This window comes from Nansenia antarctica (assembly GCF_963989245.1).
Source record: "Nansenia antarctica genome assembly, chromosome: 19".
Classification (NCBI taxonomy): Eukaryota; Metazoa; Chordata; class Actinopteri; order Argentiniformes; family Microstomatidae; genus Nansenia; species Nansenia antarctica.
In genome coordinates, this window is record NC_137692.1 from 18,983,637 (window position 1) to 18,996,136 (window position 12,500).

At 42.1% G+C, this 12,500-nt stretch overlaps 1 protein-coding gene across 1 annotated transcript in view; it reads left to right on the forward strand.

Annotated features, from left to right (window-relative positions):
* Window positions 1-12,500, forward strand: part of LOC308174199 (girdin-like) — a gene marked incomplete at both ends in the record, with an annotated part of 79,067 nt that overhangs the window by 53,310 nt on the left and 13,257 nt on the right. Inside the window, 8 exons of the mRNA XM_080549281.1 lie at window positions 1,406-1,543; window positions 2,146-2,335; window positions 4,381-4,505; window positions 5,133-5,678; window positions 6,179-6,388; window positions 7,383-7,513; window positions 8,099-8,237; window positions 12,198-12,374. Of these exons, the coding sequence (XP_080405407.1) occupies window positions 1,406-1,543; window positions 2,146-2,335; window positions 4,381-4,505; window positions 5,133-5,678; window positions 6,179-6,388; window positions 7,383-7,513; window positions 8,099-8,237; window positions 12,198-12,374 (1,656 nt within the window). The remainder of the gene's footprint in view (window positions 1-1,405; window positions 1,544-2,145; window positions 2,336-4,380; window positions 4,506-5,132; window positions 5,679-6,178; window positions 6,389-7,382; window positions 7,514-8,098; window positions 8,238-12,197; window positions 12,375-12,500) is intronic.

The following is a 12,500-nucleotide window of genomic DNA, read 5'->3' on the forward strand; positions in this document are numbered from 1 at the left end:
TCCCCTCTACATGTCCGCTACGATAACGTTTTGTCAACTAGTTCCCTACACAGTTCCTTCCACTTCCTTCCACAATGGCCTCTTCATTTGCACTCTAAACAGGTCCCCCTACTCAAGCCCAGACCACCAACCATGGAAACCACATGGGCTCCTGATCACAGATGACAATAGCAGCCTGGGCTGTAACCCGCACATTAGCATCTAATGCCAGCCCCTCTATATTTCACCCCGACCCTCAATGGCAGAGAGAGAGAGAGAGAGAAAGAAACCAGTAAATCCCGCAGAGCATTTCTTCATTCTCTATCCCCCCCCCCAGTCTTAATGCTTAAACACTCCTCTCTAAGGATCAACTGAGTGTCTCCCAGCTATTTTGAGATGTGTAAGCCCTTCTCTTCTGTGCTCTTAGAATAAAAAAAGCATTCAAATGTGCCTTGCCCTTTCTCCCACGCAGAGAAGAGAAGAGGGGGAGACTGAGGTAGCGAGCGTCACTGGGTCTGGGTTTCTAAAGAAACACATTCAGAAGTTAATCTATGGTAGAAGACTTGGACAATAACAGCGGTTTAACTGGCTGCCTCTGTAGACGAGCGATGTTTTGGCAGCCTGTTTTGAATGAAGCTGCTTTGACCGAATGAGGTGCTTGCTGTCTATCTTTGATTAGCAATCAGCCTGCCCTTTTGAAGAATCTATTGTGTTATTGTGTTATTGTGTGAGTGTGAGTGTGAGTGTGTGTGTGTGTGTGTGAGTGTGAGTGTGTGTGTGTGTGTGTGTGTGTGTGAGTGTGAGTGTGAGTGTGTGAGTGTGAGTGTGAGTGTGAGTGTGAGTGTGAGTGTGAGTGTGAGTGTGAGTGTGAGTGTGAGTGTGAGTGTGAGTGTGTGTGTGTGTGTGTGTGTGTGTGTGTGTGTGTGTGGGGGGGGGGGGGGGGGGGGGGGGCAGAGAAGATGAAACAGAAGTGAATTTAGCCGTTTATTCAGAGATCATTCAGACCCTCCCTCCCTCTCCCTCCCTCCCTCCCTCTCTCCCTCCCTCCCTCTCTCCCTCCCTCCCTCTCTCCATCCCTCTCTCCCTCTCTCCCTCTCTCCCTCCCTCCCTCCCTCTGTAGAGAGTGTGTTGTGGTTAATTACCCCTCTCTTCAGTCCCAGGCAGCTCTGTGTTGCTAGGGCTACTTTAGGAAGGAGAAGAGATGTGATGCATGTTGGAGCTCTCACATCCCACTATAGAAATATTATTCACATGGTTAGGTGTGAGATTAATTAATTGAATTATGGTCATCATAGAAAAAGAATAATGGGCTCTTGAATTGAAAGGGTGAGTGCCTATGCTGCATACTGTCATTTGGTCTCAAATCGTGTGTGTGTGTGTGTGTGTGTGTGTGTGTGTGTGTGTCTGTGTGTGTGCGTGTGCGTAGCTGGCCCTTCTGGAGAGTGAGCTGGACACAGACAGGGACAGTCTCCGCAGCGCAGAGGGCCTCAGTACCGATCTGATGAAGGAGAAAGGTCTGCTGGAGAAGACACTGGACACACTGAGGGAGAACTCTGAGAGACAGGTACACACACACACACACACACACACACACACACACACACGTGCGTGCACTTTCCTTTCCAAACAGCCTTTCATTTTAGATGAGCCGAAAGGAAATTGACTGAATCTTCTTCCAAGAAACTCCAATGACATTAGTCAGAGTCGTGTGTGCGTGAGTGTGTGCATTCATCTGGTTGTTCAGAAGTCCCTGGGTGGCACCAAGGGGAAATCAATTGCAGACAGAGATGTAATGTAATGAGGCCACAGACACACACACACACACACACGCACCCAGGCGATTTCATTTAGGGTGTTTACAGTAAAAGGACAAGTGCCAGATGCCCGTTGTTCCTCAAGCCTCCATAACACCATATTGAAAAATATTCAAGATTAAATTCTTTATTGAAAGTTGTAAGGAAATTGTCTTTGATCAGCTCATGATTTTTTAAACATAGGAAGGACATCGTTTTTAGTAAAGATTTTTTTTTTTTTTTTAAACGATGGGCTACATCAGGCATACATGAATGTACTTCAGGTCATAGTTCTACAGCAGAAAGACCATTTAATTTAATCAACATGGCTCATGATAAAAACCTCTCCTGTCTCTCTCATGTTCTCCCCCAGGTGAAGGGTTTAGAGCAGGAGAATTCCCACCTGACCCAGACCATCTCCTCGCTCCGCCAGCGCTCCCAAGTGGGCGCCGAGGCTCGGGTCAAAGACGTGGAGAAGGAGAACCGGGTCCTCCACGAGTCCATCCGAGAGACCAGCTCCAAACTCAACAAGATAGAGTTCGAAAAGAAGCAGCTACGCAAAGGTAAGAGCTTACAGTGTTGTGATGACGACAGTATGATGTCCGATTCAACATAGATTGTCTGTATATGTCCGTCGTGTGCTTTTGGACTGTTATCTATTGTGCCACACCTGAAGCTGTTTGTTTGATTATTTGATTCTACTCCATTCCATTCTGCTCTGGTTGACTGTACTCTATTCCATTCAGGGGTGCAAACTTGTCACCTTTCTGCTAAATTAGCCGTTTTTATCTCAAAATATGTCATTCGTGAATTGTGTAGTAGGGATGGACGGTTTCCAATTATTGAAACCGAAAAACCGTCAAAGACTAAAACCGCGGTTTTCCGGTTAACCGAAAAACGACCGAAAAACGAAAAAAAAAATAAAATAAAATAAAAAAAAGGAGCGACAATTTCTAATAATTGAGCCCTACTGCTACAATACACTCATGTCGAACACCATTAAAACACCGTAAGCACAGTCGCAACACATTTAGGCTACTTAGTTTCACAAATATAAGTGGAAAGGCAGACTTTTGTAAGCTACACCATACATGAAAACACATGAACACTTAACACACCAGCTCCGCTGATCCAGGGTGCACGCCTGCACGGAAGATCATCTCTTGGAACAGCGTCTTCATTGAATGAACTGCTTTCTCAATATCTTGGTTCTTAGACAAAGTTTCAGCTGCTGCTCAATGTATTTAAATATTTGAATACTGCTCAATAATCACTGAAATATTAGACTTAGAATTATGCAGTGAACATACTTAAAGCTTTTCATAAAAACCACATGCCGCGAGACTGACTCGTCCTGAACTGTCGTAAGTCAATCAACAAAGAATGCCCCATCAAAATAAAAGTGCCCATGGTAGAGCTGTCAAAATAGAGCTTTCAAAATAAATGTACTAATACAGATAGAGATAAATACAGAACTACCTTTGCGTCACTAAGTGACCGCGTATCTTCTGAGACATGCGTTCTGTCATCACTTTCAGTAGCGCCTTCACACACAGTGGTGCTGTGCACAAACACTCTTGATCCGTATAGCTCTTGTTTTATTATATTGTGGTTTAGTAAATACTGCACTTGGAGTTACATTCAATGCATGATTTGTGCTATAGAACATAAATACAGTTTGATTGATTGATTGATATCAAATCAAATCACATTTTATTTCTATAGCGCATTTCTCACAAAAGTGACCCAATGCGCTTTACAGAGAGCAGCGAAAATTATCTTATTAAATGTAAGCGAGTAATTGTAAAAAACCTTTCCTATCTACCAATAACTGAAGGCAACTATCTTTCCCATAGAGTGATTCGTTACCCTTAAATATAATCCCAATTAGATATTAATCCTCAGTTATTCTTCACAACTGACCAAACCTCTCACTCATTGCGTGGCAGATTCAGACTGTATCATTGTTATTTTCACGCACGACAAACATGTGACATGTTCCAGTTTTATTCTTTGAACAACATAAACATTTTTTTAAAAAAAATCTGGTTTCAGACGGTTTTGATAAAAAACCGTTTCTATTTTTATAAACCCCGGTTTTCGGTTTAACCGAAAAACCGTCCATCCCTATTGTGTAGATCTGCAAAAAAAATATTTTGGGTGTGTGTGTGGGGGGGGGGGGGTGTCTAAGTCTCATCCAAGTCACATGATGCGCGAGCTAACACTAATCTCCCTATCTGCTAAACTCTGCTGCTGTTGAAATAACTTCAGGGAGCTAGGTACAATTCCAGACAGCATAGAGAACACAGTCACGGTAAACTGTTTACGAAGTAATTCTGCAGGTGTTGAGGTCAGGGCTGCCGCTACTTACACATGCATCATTGTTAAACCACCGTTAGTGCTAGCGGTATCTATTTAACACCATTAGTGCTAGCGCTATTCCTCCCCCCTAAGATTAGCCACAAACAAAAATGTGACACCTTTTTGGGCCATCACCAGTTTGCACCCCTGCTATTATTGAATGTTCTATCCTGTTTTATCCGGTTGTCTTCCATTTCCATTCTATTCAAACCTACTCTACTCTGTTCCCCTCTACTCACCTCTGTAGAAATGGAGATCTTTAAAGAGAAGGGTGAGAGGGCAGAGGAGCTGGAGATGGTGGTTCAGAGGCTGCAGAGAGAGAACGAGAGCCTGCAGAAACGCGTGGCTAGTCTGGGCATCACCTGTGACAAGGTCCGATTCTCTCTAGATCTGTCTGTCGCTAAAAAGGAGAGGCTGGTGAAGGTAGAAATCAGAGGACGGGCTCATTGTAATGTATGGAATGGAATGAGGAGTGGTATCAAGCACACATGCATCAGAATGAGCCTCTCCTCCGATCTCTACCGCCACTGGTCTCTACATTGTCCGTACGCCCGATGTTTACAGACTTTCTTGTTATGAAGCCTTTATCTCTCAACTACTATGTGTATGTCGTATGTGAGAAAAATGTTACATGTATATATGAATCATTTGACATAATATGTACAAAGCATTTATTGTATACATATTGATGCCATTGAGGCATATCGTGAGCTTAGAATTATAAGGTTCTATCTCCGTTTAGGGTAGTTCAGAGATATTGAGCGTCAAGGTTTTTACATTCCATTATGTTTTGTGAGATGGAACCTTTGTATTTTATTAATTTCTAACTAAAAAAATTCAACATTTTAAAAATAACACCACACAGGCATTAATAAACACCTAATGGATCAGATTATGTAAAAAACTAAATTTTGACAAAAATGGAGATAGAACCTTCTCTAATAATTAATAATTCTAACGTCACAATATATTGATGCATATTCTTCTCCTACCGTCCAGGTGTCGGCCCTGGACAAGGAAAACGCCGATCTGGAAGCCGAGTGTCGTCTTCTGAAGAAGAAGGTCGAAGGTCTACGGAGCACCTCCTTCCAGCTGGAGGCTCTGGAGAAGGAGAACGCCCAGCTGGACGAGGAGAACCTCGACCTCCGCCGCGCCGCCGAGAACCACCGCTCGGCCGGGGCCAAGGCGGCCCAGCTGGAGCTGGAGAACCGGGAGCTGGAGAGCGAGAGGAGCCAGCTGAAGAGGAGCCTGGAGCTCTTGAAGGCCTCGTCCAAGAAGTCGGAGAGGCTGGAGGTGAGCTACCAGGGCCTGGACACGGAGAACCAGCGTCTGCAGAAGGCCCTGGAGAATAGCAGCAGGAAGATTCAGCAGCTGGAGGGGGAGCTGCAGGACGTGGAGGCGGAGAACCAGAGTCTCCAACGCAGCCTGGAGGAGCTGAAGATCTCCAGTAAGCGTCTGGAGCAGCTGGAGCAGGAGAACAAGACCCTGGAGCAGGAGAGCTCTCAGCTGGAGAAGGACAAGAAACAACTGGAGAAGGAAAATAAGGTTTTTATTTTATTTTTTTAAACAAAGTTTTTATTCAAAGAGTACATATACACGAAGTATACACAAATATCACAGATGACTCTTTCTTTCGTGTTTTTCTTTTCTAAACATGAAAATCAAATAACCCCCCCCTCCCTCCCTCTCTTAATTACATACATTTAAATACATCTTTTTCTTTTTTAAAAACAAACATTTTCAACATAGACAAGAATTAGGCTAGACATTTCCCCATCATATCAGTAATACAGAGAGCGGGACTATCAAATAGTAAACATCCAATAAAAATAAAATAAGGTTTTTAATATCTCCCTCTTTTTTTTCTCTTTTTTTTTAATGGAAAGCGCATTGTATCGCATTGATGTATGAATAAATTATCAAATAATGAAGAAAAAGCCCTTCGTTATGTTTTGGCCCCAGCAGATAAGTCAAAGATGTGCACGTCGATGTCTCTTATATATGAAATGTGCCGTGACTAAACTGACTTTTGATTTGATCTGAAGCGTCTGAGACAGCAGGCGGAGATCAGGGACTCCAAGCTGGACGACAGCAACGTCAGGGTCAACCAGCTGGAGAAGGAGAACCGCTCGCTGGGCAAGGAGATGATCTTCTTCAAGGACTCCTGCACCAGAGTCAAAGACCTGGAGAAGGAGAATAAGGAGCTGGTCAAACTGGGCTCCATCGATAAGAAGACGCTGGCCGCATTGAGAGAGGTAAGATTGTTTATCATTTAGATGTAGATAATCTGTCTGAACTAGAAAAGGTTTAGAAGTTCATGAAGAAGCTTTGTGGGTATGCAAAGTGTTAATATGGCAGTGGATACAGTTTACATTTGGATGGGACTGTCGAGCTTGGTGTAGCTTTTTGAGTATGACCATAGCAACAGTAGTTAACCAATGTTAATTTATGCGACTGTAAAAAGGCTTTTTTAAAAGTAAAAAAAAAAAGTTGAAAGATCTAAATCGTATCACAAATTTGAATGAATGTTCTTTAAGTGTATCCAGTCGTCTCTACATTTTAAAGTTGAATTGAGGTGTCGAGCTTAAAAGATCAAGGAGGAGATACATTTAGAAATGTCCCCGTTCATGGAGAGAGAACGGCCATAGGAATGAATACGGTTTCAGTCAGATTTTTAGTATAGCTCAAAAAGTATACACTTGTTAAAGTTACACAATGGCTTGTAAAAGCTTGATTTGAATTGGAAAAGGTAGATTCAGGGGTGCAAACTTGTCACCTTTCTGCTAAATAAGCCGTTTTTATCTCAAAATATGTCATCCGTGAATTGTGTAGATCTGCAAAAAAATATTTTGGGTGTGTTTGTGTCGGGGGGGTCTAAGTCTCATCCAAGTCACATGATGCGCGAGCTAACTAATCTCCCTATCTGCTAAACTCTGCTGCTGTTGAAATAACTTTTAGCTTCAGGGAGCTAGGTACAATTCCAGACAGCACAGAGAACACAGTCACAGTAAACTGTTTTCGAAGTAATTCTGCAGGTGTTAAGGTCAGGGCTGCCGCTACTTACACACGCATCATTGTTAGACCGCCGTTAGTGCTAGCGGTATCTATTTAACACCATTAGTGCTAGCGCTATTCCTCCCCCCTGAGATTAGCCACAAAAAAAATGTGACACCTTTTTGGGCCATCACCAGTTTGCACCCCTGTAGATTGTAGAGTGACCCAGAGTGTGTGTGTGATGGTGCTGTGCAGGAGCTAGTGAGTGAGAAACTGAGGACACAGCAGATGAACAACGATCTGGAGAAACTGACTCACGAGCTGGAGAAGATCGGTCTGAACAAGGAGAGACTACTGACGGACGATGAACAGTGTTCTGATGACAGGTAACACACACACACACCCACATACACACACACACACACACACACACACACACACACTCACACACGATGAACAGTGTTCTGATGACAGGTAACACATACACACACACACACACACACACACACAGTCCAATACACCCACTATATTCATGATTACATTGCATTATTAAGTTAAGTCATGAGTGAAGGTCCATAGTAGGTAGTGAGCACACTAGCTAGATTAGATTAGATTAGATTCAACTTTAATCTAGTACAGAAGTACTGAGACAACGAAATGTAGTTTGGCATCCAACCAGATGGTGCAGAAGACATGATAATATAGACAGTGCATGGTGTTACAGGGAGTATAAATAAATGAATATAAAGTGAATATACATGAGAATATAGAATGTCAATATGATATGTATAGTTATGATATGTACAGTATAAATGTAGACAATGCATGGTATTACAGTATAAGGTATTATTATATATATTATGGGATGTATAGGGATATTAGCTGTCACTAGTACTGTAGCCAGATTTGATGACCTTGATCTGTATGATTATTATGATTATTATGATTAACAAATCTCCTCTCGTGTTCAGATACAAGCTGCTGGAGTCCAAGCTGGAGTCCAGTCTGAAGTCCTCCCTGGAGATCAAAGAGGAGAAGATCGCCGCCCTGGAGGCCAGACTGCAGGAGTCCTCCAACCTCAACCAGCAACTGCGCCAGGAGCTCAAAACGGTGTGTGACAAACAAATGGAAATCAAAACAACTAACCAGCATAGCCTTTACAGTCTACTAACTAACCAGCATAGCCTTTACAGTCTACTAACTAACCAGCATAGCCTTTACAGTCTACTAACTAACCAGCATAGCCTTTACTGTCTACTAACTAACCAGCATAGCCTTTACAGTCTACCAACTAACCAGCATAGTCTTTACTGTCTACTAACTAACCAGCATAGCCTTTACTGTCTACTAACTAACCAGCATAGCCTTTACAGTCTACTAACTAACCAGCATAGCCTTTACTGTCTACTAACTAACCAGCATAGCCTTTACTGTCTACTAACTAACCAGCATAGCCTTTACAGTCTACTAACTAACCAGCATAGCCTTTACTGTCTACTAACTAACCAGCATAGTCTTTACTGTCTACTAACTAACCAGCATAGCCTTTACAGTCTACTAACTAACCAGCATAGCCTTTACAGTCTACCAACTAACCAGCATAGCCTTTACTGTCTACTAACTAACCAACATAGCCTTTACAGTCTACTAACTAACCAGCATAGCCTTTACAGTCTACTAACTAACCTGCATAGCCTTTACAGTCTACTAACTAACCAGCATAGCCTTTACAGTCTACTAACTAACCAGCATAGCCTTTACAGTCTACTAACTAACCAGCATAGCCTTTACAGTCTACTAACTAACCAGCATAGCCTTTACTGTCTACTAACTAACCAGCATAGCCTTTACAGTCTACTAACTAACCAGCATAGCCTTTACTGTCTACTAACTAACCAGCATAGTCTTTACAGTCTACTAACTAACCAGCATAGCCTTTACTGTCTACTAACTAACCAGCATAGTCTTTACTGTCTACTAACTAACCAGCATAGCCTTTACTGTCTACTAACTAACCAGCATAGCCTTTACAGTCTACTAACTAACCAGCATAGCCTTTACTGTCTACTAACTAACCAGCATAGTCTTTACTGTCTACTAACTAACCAGCATAGCCTTTACTGTCTACTAACTAACCAGCATAGCCTTTACTGTCTACTAACTAACCAGCATAGCCTTTACTGTCTACTAACTAACCAGCATAGCCTTTACTGTCTACTAACTAACCAGCATAGCCTTTACTGTCTACTAACTAACCAGCATAGCCTTTACTGTCTACTAACTAACCAGCATAGCCTTTACTGTCTACTAACTAACCAGCATAGCCTTTACAGTCTACTAACTAACCAGCATAGCCTTTACAGTCTACTAACTAACCAGCATAGCCTTTACTGTCTACTAACTAACCAGCATAGCCTTTACAGTCTACTAACTAACCAGCATAGTCTTTACTGTCTACTAACTAACCAGCATAGCCTTTACTGTCTACTAACTAACCAGCATAGCCTTTACTGTCTACTAACTAACCAGCATAGCCTTTACAGTCTACTAACTAACCAGCATAGCCTTTACTGTCTACTAACTAACCAGCATAGCCTTTACTGTCTACTAACTAACTAACCAGCATAGCCTTTACAGTCTACTAACTAACCAACATAGCCTTTACAGTCTACTAACTAACCAACATAGCCTTTACAGTCTACTAACTAACCAGCATAGCCTTTACAGTCTACTAACTAACCAGCATAGCCTTTACAGTCTACTAACTAACCAGCATAGCCTTTACAGTCTACTAACTAACCAGCATAGCCTTTATAGTCTACTAACTAACCAGCATAGCCTTTACTGTCTACTAACTAACCAGCATAGCCTCTACAGTCTACTAACTAACCAGCATAGCCTCTACTGTCTACTAACTAACCAGCATAGCCTTTACTGTCTACTAACTAACCAGCATAGCCTTTACAGTCTACTAACTAACCAGCATAGCCTCTACAGTCTACTAACTAACCAGCATAGCCTCTACTGTCTACTAACTAACCAGCATAGCCTTTACTGTCTACTAACTAACCAGCATAGCCTTTACAGTCTACTAACTAACCAGCATAGCCTTTACTGTCTACTAACTAACCAGCATAGTCTTTACTGTCTACTAACTAACCAGCATAGCCTTTACAGTCTACTAACTAACCTGCATAGCCTTTACTGTCTACTAACTAACCAGCATAGCCTTTACAGTCTACTAACTAACCAGCATAGTCTTTACTGTCTACTAACTAACCAACATAGCCTTTACTGTCTACTAACTAACCAACATAGCCTCTACTGTCTACTAACTAACCAACATAGCCTTTACTGTCTACTAACTAACCAGCATAGCCTTTACAGTCTACTAACTAACCAGCATAGTCTTTACTGTCTACTAACTAACCAGCATAGCCTTTACAGTCTACTAACTAACCTGCATAGCCTTTACTGTCTACTAACTAACCAGCATAGCCTTTACAGTCTACTAACTAACCTGCATAGCCTTTACTGTCTACTAACTAACCGGCATAGCCTTTACAGTCTACTAACTAACCAGCATAGTCTTTACTGTCTACTAACTAACCAGCATAGCCTTTACAGTCTACTAACTAACCAGCATAGCCTTTACAGTCTACTAACTAACCAGCATAGCCTTTACAGTCTACTAACTAACCAGCAGAGCCTTTACAGTCTACTAACTAACCAACATAGCCTTTACAGTCTACTAACTAACCAGCATAGCCTTTACAGTCTACTAACTAACCAGCATAGTCTTTACTGTCTACTAACTAACCAGCATAGCCTTTACAGTCTACTAACTAACCAGCATAGCCTTTACAGTCTACTAACTAACCAGCATAGTCTTTACTGTCTACTAACTAACCAGCATAGCCTTTACAGTCTACTAACTAACCAGCATAGCCTTTACAGTCTACTAACTAACCAGCATAGCCTTTACTGTCTACTAACTAACCAGCATAGCCTTTACAGTCTACTAACAAACCAGCATAGCCTTTACAGTCTACTAACAAACCAGCATAGCCTTTACAGTCTACTAACTAACCAGCATAGCCTTTACAGTCTACTAACTAACCAGCATAGCCTTTACTGTCTACTAACTAACCAGCATAGCCTTTACAGTCTTCTAACTAACCAGCATAGCCTTTACTGTCTACTAACTAACCAGCATAGCCTTTACTGTCTACTAACTAACCAGCATAGCCTTTACAGTCTACTAACTAACCAGCATAGCCTTTACTGTCTACTAACTAACCAGCATAACCTTTACAGTCTACTAACTAACCAGCATAGCCTCTACAGTCTACTAGTAGTCTACTAACTAACCAGCATAGCCTTAACAGTCTACTAACAGTCTACTAACTAACCAGCATAGCCTTTACAGTCTACTAACTAACCAGCATAGCCTTTACTGTCTACTAACTAACCAGCATAGCCTTTACAGTCTACTAACTAACCAGCATAGCCTTTACTGTCTACTAACTAACCAGCATAACCTTTACAGTCTACTAACTAACCAGCATAGCCTTTACTGTCTACTAACTAACCAGCATAGCCTTTACAGTCTTCTAACTAACCAGCATAGCCTTTACTGTCTACTAACTAACCAGCATAGCCTTTACTGTCTACTAACTAACCAGCATAGCCTTTACAGTCAGTCCCCCGAATGATGAGCTAGCTAATGTTTACGGTACACTCTGTCCAAAACCACAGCCCAGAGAGCCTTCTATGATTCAGCATAACACCGGAACACTCACTGCATTTCTTCTCGGAGGCCATTCATTCATTATTGATTCATTCACCCTTCCAACTCGTGGTTTTATCTATTTAAGGAAGTTGCCAAGAGTCTGTGAAATATTTGGAGCTATGTTCCTTCTCTGTAAGTGTTTTCCATGTCTAGAACCATCACCGTCTTAGATCTCAGATAGGGTTAGGTGTGGCCACCACAGCTTACAGTTCCTTAGGGTCTCTAGGGGTGTTTAGGGTTGGAGGTTTGACCTTTGACCTCTGTTGTGACCTGTGCAGGTGAAGAAGAACTACGAGGCCTTGCGTCAGAGGGAGGAGGAGGAGAGGATGGTGCAGAGCTCACCTCCCAGAGGTGGGGAAGACTCTCAGACTGTCACCAAGTGGGAGAAGGAGAGCCACGAGACCACCAGGGAACTTCTGAAGGTTAAAGACCGCCTCATTGAGGTGGAGAGGAACGTGAGTGTATAGTACAGTATACAATTCACCATCAAACTCCACGAAATAATACTATTACATACAAAACAGTAGGCAACAATCTAATGGATTCACTGAATGTATTTGCATTGATTTAATTAACCTTTA